We start from the raw sequence: 16,603 nt of genomic DNA, 5'->3' as shown, positions 1-16,603 counted from the left end.
GCGACTTCTTGTCTACATATTTTTTTGCCTGCACCTTCGGCCCGTTCCGCGCTATCTCCGTTCACTGACTGCCGTCGAGCAAACTCGGGCAAAACTCGGGTGAACGAGAAACTCGACGCATCCTGCATAGCACCCTTTATCGGATATATATGAGTCCTGCGGTGTGTATCGTGCTTCCAGAAGCAATACGCAATGCCAGAATCAAAGAACGCATGAACGAAACTTTCTCGTCTCCACCCCTTTAAGGAGGTCGAGCGGCCATTTGCTACTGGCTACCAAAAAGCGACACACCGGTAGGCACGGCTGAGCGCACGGAGGAAGGAAACTAAGGAGAGGCCCTGACGTCACTCTTTGTGAAGCAAAAGTGAAGCCGAAAGTTGGCGTTGCTCATGGCGATGCTCCGCCTTTTGTGCCACCCTCCTCTCTTGTTTACATCTTTCGCGAAACCACGCCGCGCTGCGCGCGGTTTCGCGCGCGGAGAGCTCGCGCTCGCGCAACATCCGGCAGAGCACGGTGCAGGTAACACAGCGCAACAAGACACGGTGACCAACGCAAACCCGCCCACACAGCGCCTTTGCCACGGCACGAAACCTACCAGAGCAACACGTGTGAGCGCTCAAACAACGCCGCCATTGTGGCCCAAAAGGCGTGGCCATACAGCAAAAAAATAAAAAAGCAGCAAAAAATGAGAACCTACACGTAATTTCCGCCACACTTTTCTCCTAGCGCGCGGAGGGCGTAGGGCCTCTCCTTAGTTTCCTTCCTCCGTGGCTGAGCGTGACCTGCAAGTCGCAATCTCGGAGATTATCGTTCTCAGTGAGAACTGTAGGGATCTACGCAGTTCACGCGCACTTCGCTGGTTTCGCGTTCTGGCAACAGTCATGGATATTGATTCGACCGAACAGGAAGGCGTCGTCACTCTGCTGGTGTGCTCTGCCGTGGTGTCAGGTGTGGGAGTGCGGAAGCCTCCGAAAAAAACGACTCTAATAGGTGCCCCCACGCCTCTGTTCGCGAAAAGTGGCCGGCCGCACAAGTCACCTCCTGCCCGAAGGCCTCGCTCATGACGAGGAGTATTATCGAGAGTAAGTCGTGATTTCCTTTTCGCGTTGCGTGGGAATCGGTGCATAATTTTTGCGCTGTCTTTTGCTGTTGTTTAACGTCCTGACAATACCACCGCGTACATTTAACACGTTGCCGGAACTGCTGCAACTAAGCGCCACAAGCCAATGCGCCAATTATAAGCCTGCAGTCTGCCGTGGACTTTGTAGTTCGCGCGACGCAGGATGAAAACACATGATAACGTAACTTTCGGCGCGCCGCTGATTAGTTTAGAAGTTTAGCGACCACAGTCGCGCGACTGAAAAATTGAGTAGTGAGCGACTGGACCTGAATAGTCCCTTTTCGAGAAAAGCGACCATTTGCGACTGATCGCTGTGCGACCTACTTGGTCGCGCGACCCCTGTCAGTCTCCAGTGTGAATGAGCCAGCGGTGGAGGAGGGCATGTTGAAAGCGCTAGAAGGAAAGCGTAGTGCCGCGCAGGACGCACTTTGCGGCGACGATGGCTACGAGATGGCCCCAAAGTAGCGCGCGTCATTTATACGGAAACAAAGCACTGCATGAGTGGTCTGTCTGCGGCGGCTCCTGTCAATCGCGCCTATGCGTCACACACTCACGGCCTCTCGCAGCCCGCCAATTAGCGAGGCAGTCACGCCACACAGCACTCTGCAACGTGCCGCACGAGATAGATGGTCCGCGACAGCCAAAATACCGAGAAATTAAAACACCTGTACAGCTGCGCTTAAATTTCGCATTAGGGAGTGTCGTAATCGTCAGGGATATTTCTTTTAAATCTATCGGTGCTCTGAAGGCACTACGAAGGGCATAACGGTCTGGCGTACATGATACCTTATGTATTTTCTCGTTACTGCCGAATCAAAACATTTGCCAATTGCACGGCTTGCTGAAAGGGGCGCTGTCCGCGGTTTAGTTTGCCGTAAAATTAACCTACGGCGGAATTAGGGACCTGCAAATACAAATGAATGCTAAGTTATATTCATCGAAAAATAAAGGCAAGCTACAACTACTCTTTGGACCGCATAAAAAGCCCATAGGGTAAGCTAGCGTAATACGCACGGTGCAGTACAGAAGGGTCAATGGCAAAGTTTGGACGTGCTAAGTTTGCCTTTGGTCTTGGAAACACATACAACCCCCCCCCCTCCCACACACACTCACGCGCGCGCGCACACACACACACGCACACACACACACACACAGAGAGACAGACAGACAGACAGACAGTAGTGCTGCCATCTCTACTCGCCGGAAGTGACAGACGACCTAGAACACGCTTCGTCAGCATGACCTTCAAGATAACCCAGCGCACGCGGCAACTCGCGATGTGCGAGCGTGTGTGTGAGCATAGCATCAGCCTCGAAGATAAGTGTAGTATTTCTAAAAATTCATGTCGGGAATGTTCTGTTACCTCAACATTCTCCCCGAAATTCTAAGCGGTTTTTAGCATTAATTAGTAGTGAAGAAACATACGCGACGATTGTTACGCAGTAGGTACTGCTTTGCTACGAAATAAGTGGTGCTGTTTACTTTCACAAAAGCTCAAATCCTTATTGAAGATACAATACGCAACTGCCGCGTTTAATGGACGGGGTAACCACCAACGAACCAAATAGTTTGGTTAGGGATAACAGCCGGCCGTACAATATGAATCACACTTGCCGAGTGGTCGAGCGCGCCCGGCTACGAATAGCGCTAGCGTCCGAAGCATCTGGTAGCTGCTGGGTTATAGATATGTTGGCTCTATAGCAGTTGGGTCGAGCGTGCAACATTATCATGCGCGGTCCTACTGTGCAATTATTGCGTTTCTTTTCTTTTTTCGCAAGAGATGCCGACCCAATTGGCCGCTTGACCACTGCGGAAATGTTTTATAACGACTGGCACTTAGGCGTTTCGGGGTTGCATTGCTCTGGCCGCGTACAGGAGCACGCTGATGTTTCGCTTCCCGCGCGCGGCGATCAAATAGCGAGAATATTTTCCCATTGAGGCTGACAATTCACAGACGCCGCTGCTTTTCGGAGGCCGATATAGCCAAAGTGGTTCCCAACGTAACCACACAGCGACCGATGACGCGAATCGCATATTTGCGCAGCCGGGAGACATTCCTCATGCTCTATGGCTACTTCTGCACCCGAAGGCTGCTATATGGTTTGAGGATAACCTTGTGGGAACTGACTTCAAGCAAACTTTTTGGAGAACGTGCTAATACATCACAAAATCTAACTGCAGAACGCGAAGGCGTAACATCGAACAGCCCCGCTTCGGCTCGCCCATTGTAAAGTTCTATACTACTCCTTTATAACAAATTCAGCAAAAGTGAGACTTCGTGACAGTTGCCTTCCAAGTGTTACGGACACTGGATCCATCCTACAGGAGGCGGAGCCGTCGACGGCCAGCAGCGGCGTCTCCGCCGGAGAGACCAACTGGATGGGCACCCTAACCCGGATGCTGGTCTTTTCGGTGCTGCTCATCGCGCTGCTGGTCGCGTCGCTGCTGCTGGGACGCACCAGCGCCTGGCTGGGCGAGCACGACGAGGCGGCTGGTCAGCCGGCGGACCAGCAGCACCTGTCACCATTGGCGGCGGGTGTGGCGTCGGGGAGGGGCGGCGTCGGATCCTGGTTGCACGCGAATGCATCGCGGCCACTCGCAGCTGGCGCAAAAGACGATGCTCGAAGAAGACTTAACTCTAAGTGAGCACTGTGAACTTTCGGTCGGCAATATGCTTCTGATTGGCACCCTGGCAATCCAACCACAAGTATTTGACAAGAGGCAGTACATTGTTATGTTTTGAAAGAGAAAATTATTATCAACCCGTCTGTAGCCTCAAGCTGCAAAAAAGACTCATACGGGTTTCTCATTTTGTGAAACCCGTATGAGCACTCTTTTGAAGGGCGTACAGTGCTCACTGAATGAAAGGTGACAGGGAAGATCTAGCAGAACCCTTGATATATAGAGTACCATGTCCTGTCGCTAGGAATCTGGGGCCAAGTTCAAAAAGCCTTTCGTTCGTAAGCGCTGTTTTCCATTGGCTGATTGCATTCGCTAATAACATTTCCCGATTGACTATTCGCTAGTATTAATGCTTTTAGCGTAAGAACTTTTTCTGAATTTGGGTACTGGCCACCAAAGGTTATGTGGATTCTGATCTATCTGTACGCGCCAAAATTACGCCCATGTGACATGAACGTCAGCCGGTGGAAACGAATGTATGCCCATTAGTTGGGCCTAAATTGAATCGTTTCATTCCGTGAGCACTGTACAAATGATACGTGCGTCGGGAGGTTAGCAATTTAATGTTTGATGCGCATCCCTTTTAATTTTGCGGGCTTCCATAAAAATGATTTACCCTAATCGTACGATCTTACATTACCACTAATTCACTGCACTTGCTATCCTTTTTAAAAAGACCCGTACAGGACCCCAAATGTAGTTCTTTACTTTTCCTCATACATTTGACGAATGTTTGCTCAAATGGCATCATAACAGAGTGATTGAAAAGAGCAAGTACGAAGGAACCATTTTCGGCTGCATTAAGTAAACAGATGATTGAACAAAGGAGATGACAGCAGAAACATTTTTTTATTGAAATGCAGACATCGAAAAGTAGGAATAATCAAGAAAAAACATGAAAGTGGGAAAAATAGGCAGCAAGTTCATCCTTTGACATAGTTTTACCCATTGACGTCATTAGCAATCTTGCGATCGGCGCGTAATTAGTGGAGATATGTTTTATGTGTTATTACGATTGTTAAGGAGAGCAGCACATACCTCGTGGCGCACATTAGGTAACCTAAGTTGGCGTTGAAGAAGTCAGTTGGAGTTAAGCAGATATACCTATTGGCCCATACCCAGTGGCAGAAGTTGGCTTGAAGCGATTAGATCAGGACATAGATAGCGGAAAGCGGGCGAAACATCCTAAGAATCGGAACTGAATTGAGATACAGCTTGGCGGTGGTGGGAGTAACACCGCGTATCTTGCGAATTGTGAAAGCGATGTTATGCCATTCGTCGTCTTCTGTAGCTCTTGCGATGTGAAAGAAGGAGCTATGGAGCATCGATTTAACACATTTGGTCGCCTAACGTTCATGGAAGAGTTTGCCCCTTGTAGGTTTGTCGTTTCTCAGTACTTGAAAAATTGATTTGCCTGATTTCAGCAGAAAGAGTTCAGCAGTAGGCTGGCTGGAAGCTTAGGCGACATCAGACGTCATATTGAATATAAAACGACTTGTGTTGAGTTAGAAGCGCGCCACAATTACTAGCACGATTAGATCAAATTTATCTCTATAGGCACACCTGTATAAAAAAAGTGAAATATACCAAATCTGTAGGACAATTACCTCGAAAAAGAAAGACCAATAAATTTAAAATTTCTCAATTATTGCAGCTTTATGTTTCATCGAAACAGACTCTCAGGGACCCAAGTATCAAGAAATACTGCTTAGCAACGCCGAATTTCATGAAATTCGCTGGAGCGTAAATTATCTTAGCGACTGCTGATTAGCATGTCACCCACCAACGTTAAGTTTTCGCGAGTTGGTAGCGTTTGTATGCTTCTTGTTTGCATATTATCGGAATATTGGCGCCGAATTTAACAGCTTAGATTGAACATTTTTGCCATTTTACGAGGTATTCAAACCATGTTTGTGCATTCAAGAGTGTGATTTTTTGTTTGGATGGATCAGCGAGGTGACCAAGAGGACATCCACAGAGGAAGTGGAAACGACAGAGGCTGTGACTAGCACGCCAGCGGATATGCCTCATCTCGCTTCACGGCGGGTGAGCATCAATACCTTTCTCGACTCTTTCATATATTTTCACGGTTGTATGAGCTACATTTCTTCGTTACTCATTACATCAACATTTTAAATAACGCGGGGCACCAACGCTGATGGAAGTTTCCCGGGGGATTGCATCGTTGAACGCACGCAAAATAGGAAAATACAATTTGCACCAATCGCCACGGAAGTTTCTTCTTTATTTCAAGGAAATGAAATCCCATATTTCCGTATAAGTGTGACACATTTACGCAATTTTGGCAGGATGCTTCCAGTGAACGATTAGGCCATTTGTGCAATCTGAATATCAGTACAGATATAATTTTAAATACAACTGGTTGACAACGTCTCCTGACCTGCGTAACGTAGCACAAAAGCATATTCTCAAGGGTTGGAAATTCAAACTGCCTAACATTGATTGCCACTTTATTGTTGTTTGTCGTGATTCATTATTAACTGTCGCACGACAGGAAGAAAACGGAAAGAGACAAAGTGAACATACCGAGCGTTGAGGCAACTACAACAACCTCGTCTTCGTTGTCTTTCTGCCACGCAACAGTCAATAACAGAGAGTTCTAGCATACCATGATCTGCATTCTGCTTCTGTGATCCGCGACTGTAGACAGCCTCTGCGCATGCGCGAACTTCGCCTGGTCCTTTACAGCCACTGCGGCGCACATCGCCACGTTTTAAACATTTCTTTTTCTTTTTTAACAGCCAGGGTGGTGACACCAACTTCTGTCGCCATGGTGGTGGCGTCGCGAAACTCGGCAAGCATTTGTGTATAACGCATGATTACAAACTGGGATCAATAAATACTGTAAATGAATATTTGGCGTGCGGTGAAGTTGGTGCTACCAGTCGGCAGTCAGGTCAGCGAAACACGAGGTCTCGAGTGATCGTTCGCGAACGCGTGTGGCTGTCCAAATGAACCGTTGTCAAGGCGTGCAGGACCTACTTGGTCACTGCGCATTCTTCACGCTGACCCGACCGTCACAGAAATGATTGTACCACTTGTACGTGCCATTTTTCGACATATCCCTCTTTTCATAAACCTGGCGCAGTATCGCCCCAAAATCCCTTGGTGTTCTCCCAAATTTGAAGCAGGATTTCCCGTTTTTACGGCACTCCTTTTCTCCCGTAACAGTGTCACTGACCTCCACCGTACTGCACGTCTGGACAACTACACAGCTTCGCGAGCGATGACCGACAGAGCTCCGGTTTCACTGATATGACCGTCAACCAGTCGTTCGAATTATACCGTATAGGCCAGGAATTAGCTGACCGTATATATGGAACACAGGTTGTATAAGAAATAATATGAAGGGATGTAAAAAGCGCTCCTCATTCACGCGGTATCATCTTGGAATAGACACGCTGCAGGAACCACTAGATTGACCGAAATACAGGATACGGGAGGGCGTTTCGTCTCTCAGACAGGCAGCGCGCGCAGCGACCATCGTGGAGGTGGTTCGCCTGGTTGGTTATTGGTGGCCTACTGTATAGAGAGAAAGAAACGTATTTTCATTTACGCGCGTCCAATTCATGCATACTTTCCAAATTCTTGTGCAAACCAGTGGGGACATTCATTAAGAGTGCAGCTAGTGGACTGTCGATTCGGCCGTCGCTATGTGGCTGGAGCTTGACCAGCGAAGGGTAGACTTGCTAGGGGCTGCTGTCTCCTTCTCACTGATACCGCAGTTCCGCCAACCACACACTATAGGAGCAGCTGAAATACGCAGACGACTAGATTGACACTTACAGAATACACCTCCAGGCAAACCACCTCGCACAGCCTTCGCTGCGCCTTTTCTGTCTACGAAGCCTCAAGTTCTCGGATTGTGTCTTTCGACGGCTCCAGTTAAGTGCTACACGTTGATTCTCAAATTCGGTAACGTGGATGAGCTCGATTTCATCATCACTTGACGATACATAATACGAAAAAATGTCTCACACTAACTGTTGCCGAGTTTCGCTGCACCGTTCCCAGCGAGAGAACTTGGAGCATCTTGTTCGAAAAAAACAAAGCAAAGCAAAACAACAACAGTAACCACGCGGGTATCACATAGGCGGTAATGAACTGGGCGAAGCGCGTGCATGCACAGTTGGCCTGGCCTGGTGGCCTCGTAGCAGCGTCTGTGAGAGGTGGGCTCACACCTATGTGCAGATGCATTTCACGGTAGCAGATTGCGGAAGGGGATCGCGGATCCCATTATGCTATATCACTCTAATGAATCAATACCAACGAGCCCCACTGTTGGCTCTGTTCTCATCACCTGGCCGCACAGTGTCGTCGAGCTTAAGTTGGGGCCGCTGCCCGTTACCCGTGCTACCCACTTTTGGCGCATGCAATAAATGGAAAGCTTTAACACTGTGCGAAAACGTTGCGTAGTGGAGCTGTCCATGCCACTCACACCCCATTGCGGAGAGTGGATATCCCCGTAATCCCACTCGCGTTAATTTCTCAGAAAAGTGAGGAACCATTTGCACTGCTGGAGTGGCTTAGTCGATCCATACCATTCCTTCAATGCATCGAGTAAATGAAAGCCTACACTATAATTACTTAATTACATACTTTAACTTGCATGGCTAAAACAACATATTTGCGAAGTCTTAGCATAGTAACAAATATCCTTACATATCGTTTTTTTTTTTTCGCACCAGAACAAACATGTCTTGTGGCCTATATATATTCAGAGAATGTTTGAATGTAATCACTGAAATTAACAGAGGTGGGCGAACATTCGAAGTTTCGAATACGAATCAAATAGTTCACACCAGCTATTCATATTTGTATTCAAAAAGGAACTGCACGATATTTTGAAATAATACTAACACGCCAAATATTTTGAGACAAAGCAATGCTAAAGTATGGTTGCTGTTCTGCCTGATGAAGAAAATAAAACAAATTTTCAGAAGGATAACAACCACAAAAGTTTTCGAAATCATGCAGAAGCAAAATGATCAACGCCAATCTCATTTTAGTTGTTGTCGCTGAGGCTTAGATGACAACGTGTGGATTCTACATGTATTCTATCATTTTAGCTTTCGGCTGTCTAGTCATACCGGAAATTGTTTACGCTGCAAGCAGTGGTGTTTTCTTTTCGATGGGCCCTTTCCCATGTCTCCACGGCACATCTGTCCTTCTATAGCGTTTTCTTTCTTTTTGCACAACGACTCACATTTCTTCAGCAACCAAATATGTGGCGTTTTTGGAAAGCTAGTCATACAGCAGGCATTGATTGGTCGACAGTTTGTAACTTGGCTCTAAATGTGGTTGAGAGGATATTTGTGAAGTTTTTTTTACGACGAACTTGGTGATTCAGTGCTTAGAACTGATTCTTCGTACCTGATATAGTTATTTCGCTTTCTTTTTCCATCTGGTTGGTACAGACGTGGTACTCAATTACACCGCAGTAGATATTTCAGCTGTTAATATAGGCCTATGCTTTTGACTATAAGGCATTCTAAACATCCAATTCGTATCCGACAAGTTTTACATTCTCCAACTTCTGCTAATTATTATTCGAGTAAAACAGAGTACAAACTTGCCTCGCATCATGTGCCTCGTAGGGAGTGGGCCCAATTATTTAAGGAAGAAGCAGGCCACCAAAGTAGGGATGGTGGTTTGTCAAGGAGAATGCTGCTCGACAGTAGACGAGCTCTTAGCCGATGGGGTCGCTGAAGTGTCTCACGTTTACTAGCGTATTCTTGGGTACCATGTTCTAGCACACCTCTCTGACCTCCTGCTACCGCGTCAACATAGTACTCGACAGTGTGAGAAAAAAAGCAAAAAAACACCATGCCTAGCTTTTCAAACCGCAGCAGATCCACACAGTGCAACCGATTGTGTACCTGCCAACTTTTACGATTTTATTGCAAAATGCTCAGATTTTACCGTTCATTTACGATTGCGGTATCGACAGAAATATGTTGCAGTACGGTATTGCCGTTGGGTACTACTGTGCCACAATTAATGTGAAAGCATTAGCTGGTAGTGCTGCTCGACGCGTGGAGTAACGTGATAGGGATGACAGTGATAGTGGTTAGGCATTGCGGAATAAGGCAACTACGTGACGAGCTGGAAATAATCATTCTGGCGAATATTACAGAATTTCAGATTGTCCATACAGGCATTACTCTTTACGTAAGTGGTTGGTTACAGTAAGCGTGGAGGACAGTAACAATGCCGGTAGCGACATAACATGTGCTTCTGCGGATATTCTCGTCGTAGCAATGTATATAAAAAAAGAACTGCTTGTTGTCAATTACATCGCTGTTGACACTTTAAACGAGCGGATAAGTAGCACGTTAGGTACCACAATAACAAATAATGCCACGTCCTCTTAATTAAACTCTCCGTAACAAGTTGGCGCCACCAAAGGAGCTACTTAAGTTTATGGTCTGAGTTAAAAGTGTCATCTACTTCCTGCCACTTCGTCGCGTAATAGAAGGGGAATTTAAATTTTCTCGTCCCTTGGGGGAAAAAGCACGCGATGCTCTTGCCGGCGCCATTTTCCTGCTGCGCCTCGACTTGGTCCGGCTGAGTTCGCAATACACGATGCACACTTTACCATAGACGGCAAAGGCTCCTTACATTTCAAAATGTTATACGGAAATATTTCCCGTACGGCCTACCCGGATATGCGCAGTTTTCGGCCGGTACGGTATTACCGTACTTACCGCACGGCACACGAAACTGTTAAAACTCTCTAAGGTCGAACGGCGCCAACAAAACACAAACATCACAGAAAAGGGAAGATCTCGCATATAGCGCTAAATGCTGTGCTTCGTGCGAGAAATTACGGAAGAGGAACGTCACTATGATTATGTCGACGCTATTGGGATCAAATTCAAGCAATGCGGCGTGACACCGTCGCTGTCGTCAAAAGAAGTCGTGTATGATTCGCGTACTGCAGCGAGATTCTTCTCCCACGCTTCCGCGCTCTACACGCTGTGTAATGTGGTAGCGCGCCCGCCATGTCCGGCTCACTTAGCTTTGACTCCGACATTGCAATTGTGGCGCTCCAGTGCGTGCGAATACCAAGTTATTTCGTCGCTGCCCGCGGACATTTGGGGTAAAAGCGCGAAATCTTGGCGCTGCTGCTTTTGGGGAAGCCGCGTGAGGCGGCTTCGAATCCACCCAGTGGTGGTAGAGCAATTTTGAAGAATATTTTAAATTGAACAGTGGTGTAAAGAGACTAGTGGTAAATACACAGAGACAAAGCTGCGGAAACAGGATAAGGATGTTGATCGTAATTAAACCGCGGTGCAGCTCTTCCATGCTCTAGCAGAGAAGGTCGCGACGCGCATTAAGTGAAATGCAATAGTTTTTGCCAAATTTTGACGCGAAAAGTTAGGTGGCGCCAAGCCTACATGAGTCCACTCTTATGCGAATATACGGTATATAAAAAAATCACGTTATCCATGGCAGAACGGCATGTAGATTAAGGTGAAAACTTTTTTCTTAGCTTCATTAAGCGCGCGACAGGCCGTATCTAGCTCTTCCCGGAGATGTCCAATTGCCTTTACTATGCGTGAAAGTAATGGACACCATGCACACCCATGTTTTGTAATCTGTTAATCTAATTATCTGCAGTCCTCGGATGCCGATATCTCTCTTCGACAACATAAATCATACGGCCGTGAACTGGTAGAGACATGGGAGAGTGCGATAAACAGAGTGAATATTCAGTGACCGTCGTTCGTGAATTGCAGGCTAAGCGAAGGAAGTTTTGCGGACCCTTCTCCTTCGTGTTCTGCCAGTCGCCGGAGCACGAGTTCTACTTCGATGCATCTCAAGGAGCGTGCGTCTCGGTAGCTGACCAGGAGGCGGCCGCCCTGTGTAACCGAGGGGCCAACAAGTTCACGTCACTGGCCAGCTGCGACGCCGCCTGCGGTGCAAATGCGAACACCGTGGAATCAAAATGCCACGAAGATGTTCTGTTCACTGAATGCAAGAGGTAAGAAGGCCTTGCGGCTCTTGATCTTTCTGCAGTCATCGATTGTGCTTTCATTAGCGAAGTGTCTAAAGCTACGGTGGACTTATACGCTTAAACAATCCAGTTTGTCGTCTTCAAGATACCGCCAACCTGTAAGGAGAAAGCTATTTTGCAACTGATTTTCGCGCACTTTCAGGGGTTAGAATACGTGCAACGCTGCCTATCATGCGTGCATGTCTTCCCATGATCAAATGTACTACGTGGAATCGTGCGCAAAGAAGCGGCACAATATGCGAGCTACAGCACACTTCGACGACACTCAGTGCCAGTGCTGCAGAGATTCTAACGAAAAGGGTGTTTAGAAGTTACTCGAAACACTATATGCGTCATATGAAAAAAGCCTAAAGCAGAATGAAGGTTAGAGTAAAAGAATGGGCTTCGAAATGCTGAAATGGGCAGAAATGATGCGACAGAAGCCCGAGCAGTTTTGTGCAGGATGTCAATAATAGCCATTAAATGTAACAATAGCCCTTATCTTACATGCGCTCTTGAGCACATGTGAGAACGGCGTAATAAACTTACCTAGACTCGTAATCCGACTGTGCAATGTGTGTGGCTGTGCGGCAGCGTCGAGGAAGGACTGATTCCAGCCTTGCGAGATGTGGCGAGAAAGGTGATAGCCACGTCAGGCAAATTAGCACCGACAAAAAGGAAGTGAAACACAAATGATAGTGAATTGTTATTCGACCGAGGTACCTGGCGCCGCAGTCGGATATAACAAAACGACCGACTTGTCATCGTTTCTGTATCAGTTATATTAACTACTGACTGAAATGTTCAGCTATCTGCCACACGAGCTTCGTTAATTGGGGGGGGGGGGGGGGGAAGGGGCTCTCAGAAAGGAATTTAAGGGCGCTTTACCTACGTTCTACTCTTTTTTTTGTTTATATCGTATTGAACGCATAGAGCCACTGCAGGTTTCGTTAAAAAAAGCAAGCCCTCAGTGGCGCTGGCACTGATTACCATCAAAGCGCGCTATTGCATTTACACGCATATCTTTTATTATGTCTACGGAAAACTTAATATATATACCATTAACTACTTTAAGTAGACAAAACAGCATCAAAGCACGAGCTTATATAAATTGGCAACGGTCGAAAATGGGTTTAAACATACACGACCTTCTACGTCTCACGCCACAGCGTAACACGCGCCACCCATATTTATGTTCATATTGGTAGTCTGCACAGCGGTATCATTCAAGCAAGCTTGCGAAGTAGCGTCAAGAAAGAACTGCTTTGATTGACAAAAATGGTACGACGAGGGTCACTGGCGCCTGATCGTGAATGAAAACTGACGTTCATATGAATAGTAGTCAGCGGCACAAACAGTTCGGAAACCGGTTGTAGTTGTCGGCCTCTGTTAGTAAACGCGTAAGCATTTCTGTGCTTACCCAACGAGAAAAGCCCGAAGGAAGCGGCGAGAACACACCGCTCACGAAGCACACGCGGCACCCTGCCCCTTCCTCAGATCACTTTGAAGATATGGGCCCGCGCTTCTCTCTGCAGCGCGAAGCGGCGGAAACACAGTACTATGAGCTATCAACAGTCGGTACTCTCGGTCCGCACCGCAGATCGTTTTCGAGATACGCGAGGGAAACATGTATTTAGTCATAAAAGCGTGATTATGGCCGATGTATCCCTACGTTAGACACGTAAAGCCTCAACGAGAAAAAATGGACGTAAATTAATAAAAGCACTGCCGGATACTTCTAACATACCTATAAAGAAAGTTAAAGAGAGACGACGCGCGTACCTTTAGCAACGGCATTTTACTAAAAGGTACGCGTTAATAAATATACCTGAGTTGTAATTTTGGCGTATGAACGTTTAGGATCAAATGGAATTTTCTGTTCAGTATGTGCGGATTGTTGTGTTCATATAGGAGGTTACCATTATCCCTCAAGAGAAAAGTACACAATAGCTGTGTCTTACCAGTACTCACCTACGGGGCAGAAACCTGGAGGCTTACGAAAAGAGTTCTACTCAAATTGAGGACGACGCAACGAGCTATGGAAAGAAGAATGATAGGTGTAACGTTAATGGATAAGAAAAGAGCAGATTGGGTCAGGGAACAAACGCGAGTTAATGACATCTTAGTTGAAGTCAAGAAAAAGAAATGGGCATGGGCAGGACATGTAATGAGGAGGGAAGATAACCGATGGTCATTAAGGGTTACGGACTGGATCCCAAGGGAAGGGAAGCATAGCAGGGGGCGGCAGAAAGTTAGGTGGGCGGATGAGGTTAAGAAGTTTGCTGGGACGGCGTGGCCACAGTTAGTACATGACCGGGATTGTTGGAGAAATATGGGAGAGGCCTTTGCCCTGCAGTGGGCGTAACCAGGATGATGATGATGATGATGATGATAATGGTGATGATGATGATGATGAACAAAACCTGGGCCTTAGAGACCTGATGATGTAAGTGCTCATCAGAGCAACTGGTGAGTGGATGGCGGAACGCAGTAGCGGAACCGAGCGGGGGAAGGAGTAGCAGAGTAATGTCACGTACAGAGGGACATACCAGGAAAAAAGGCAGTCATTCCGCACAAAGTTGAGGGACTAATTTCAAGTTTATAGTTGCTGCCAGAAAACGTTTGTTTTTCTAGTTCCTACCAGGCGTTTGAGCTCACGTCGCGGTTAGCCGGAGTCGTTGCGTGCGAGCGGATGCATTGAGGGCTATTTTGCACGAGCAGCTCCAACTGCCACGCAAGTCAAGGAAAGTGCCATTGGGGTTGTCCCACTTTCGAGTAAAGTGTGCATGGTACGTCGCTTTGTGACCAACCGGCTGCGTGTCAGCCACAACCGGCTGCCTCAGCAATGCTTAGACCTTGACCATTCAACCACCTTTCCTTAACTCGGACGCAAGCTGATGATGATGATGATGAACCAGGCTGATGATGATGATGATGATGTGCAGATACCAAATACCCTAATTATCGACTGTACGTGCCATTCTGTTGAGTTTGGTGGGCCGACTCTAAGTCAAGGCACTGCTATTGCTTCAATTCCATGCTATGCGTAATATGAAAAAAAAGAACGCTTGAAGGACAAGTTGCCATAAATGTGAGCAGCTACTCTTTCGCTATATGGCCGCGGGTGCTAGTAGAGCCACCTGTACGCGCACAGGATTAGAAGCATACCTGAATACCATGGTTAAGCAGGTTCCTCTTCAGAATAACCGTGCGCAGGTTGAGCTTTAACTCTGATAACTTCTTCGGTAAGGAAAGAGCCTTTTGACTACAGAGTTCGTCCTTGCGCAGTTGTAGCCTTGGCCGCTATTTTGTAGCGATGCCTTATGCCTTATTCCATGCTATTCTTATCATCCACCACACACGGCCGTCCGATCCTGTTGATAATGCGGACAGACCGTCGCTCTGGCCACTGGCTAATCGCGAAAAGCGTGAAAAAGAATAGAATCGGAAAAGGCATCGCTACAAAATACCGGCCCTTGACACGCAAGGCCAAATGACCCATAACTTGATATGCAAAAAACAAAAAAAATAAAAAGAACAAACAAAGTGGCAGGTGCAGAGCTTTTGGCGCCGACTCTTTACTTTAACCGGTCTTCAGTGAGGACGTCGTGGGCCCGCTCTGGTTCTTCAACGGCGATCAGTGTCGACCGTGGAACTTCCCGGGTGGTCTCTGCCCGGCCGCGAATGACAGCAGAGGCAATTTGTTCCCCACGTCCGAAGAGTGCTGGCGCTCCTGCCGCGAGCTCAGTTCACGCACCACCGGCTGTCGAGTCCCCAGGGAGGAGCGCTGCGCACCGGAAAGGCTGAAACAGCCGTACTTCGCCCACATGGCTGCGTCGGGTGTGGCCGAGCGATGTGTGAAAGCCACGGCCCAGATACTTGCCCGCCGTCTGTGCCTCTCGGGCAAGAACCGCTTCAGCGCATTGGAGGCTTGCAGAAAAGCTTGCGTGTGACGACAGTGCGTGGCGTGCCAGCGCTTCTCCAGAATTCATACACGGTTCTCCGACTCGGCTGCCCAATCGCGCTGATAATTATTAAAAATTTGTCATCCCCGCCCCTTTCCTCAGCCACTCTATCCTAGTAGGTTTATATATTGTAGAGCCATGAACTACCGATAAGCTATTTTCTTCCAACAATGGTTCCTTGGTAAAGGAATCGCGTTATGGGGGCGGGTGTCCTCATGGGATATTTATTGACGTGACCAGCTTTTTCATATGTGCCTTTTCATGAATCCTATAACTTTGAACAACAAAAAGACGAATAAAGCCAAGAAATAGGTTATATGTACATGGTAATTTCACTTTTTACTTATGAGCACAATTGCCTTTCTGGGTATGTGTCACGTCCAAAAAAGAAAAAGTCAACATCGATAGCAACGCAGCAAAAAAAAAAAAACTGGCTAACAGAAAGTACACTAGACCGACGTGCCCCCAGCGCCTTTACTGCTATGTCTTTTCTATGTTCTGCTGTGTCGGTCTGTACCATTAAACAAACACATTGTAGACATACTACTTCACATCGTTAAGGATTTTCTCCGCCGACCAGTGACGAAAACAGATAGATGACGATCAGCGTAATGAAATGCATGTGCTAGCTCAACATACGTCAATGTGATGTAGCCTTTGTATTCGTCTGCGTTGTGCGGAAATGTAAGGTATGCAACTCCTACCTGCTCTAACAACAAGAACGGTTTCCAAGAGTGAAAAAGATGGCGAGGTACGAACACAATGACATGACTAGAGGTACTTGAGTTAGAACGTGGCTCAAGGAACAAGCGACAT

The 16,603-nt window shown here is 47.2% G+C and overlaps 1 protein-coding gene across 1 annotated transcript; it reads left to right on the top strand.

Moving 5' to 3' along the window:
- The first annotated feature begins 959 nt into the window (after positions 1–959).
- LOC135896289 (papilin-like) lies at positions 960–16,105 on the top strand. Its single transcript, XM_070523591.1, has 5 exons — positions 960–1,082; positions 3,446–3,762; positions 5,755–5,848; positions 11,566–11,810; positions 15,421–16,105. Exons 2-5 carry the CDS (start codon positions 3,500–3,502, stop codon positions 15,773–15,775), a joined length of 957 nt encoding a protein of 318 aa, XP_070379692.1. The 5' UTR covers positions 960–1,082; positions 3,446–3,499; the 3' UTR covers positions 15,776–16,105.
- Positions 16,106–16,603: the final 498 nt, after the last annotated feature.

The sequence above is a fragment of the Dermacentor albipictus genome, chromosome 8, assembly GCF_038994185.2.
Source record: "Dermacentor albipictus isolate Rhodes 1998 colony chromosome 8, USDA_Dalb.pri_finalv2, whole genome shotgun sequence".
NCBI lineage: Eukaryota > Metazoa > Arthropoda > Arachnida > Ixodida > Ixodidae > Dermacentor > Dermacentor albipictus.
This window is presented reverse-complemented; position numbering and strand designations above follow the sequence as displayed.

Coding starts and splice junctions, on each gene's coding strand:
- LOC135896289 (XM_070523591.1), top strand. CDS start 3,500: ATGGGCACCCTAACCCGGATGCTGGTCTTTTCGGTGCTGCTCATCGCG. Junction 3,763..5,754: donor CGAAGAAGACTTAACTCTAA/GTGAGCACTGTG, acceptor TGGATGGATCAG/CGAGGTGACCAAGAGGACAT. Junction 11,811..15,420: donor CTGTTCACTGAATGCAAGAG/GTAAGAAGGCCT, acceptor ACCGGTCTTCAG/TGAGGACGTCGTGGGCCCGC.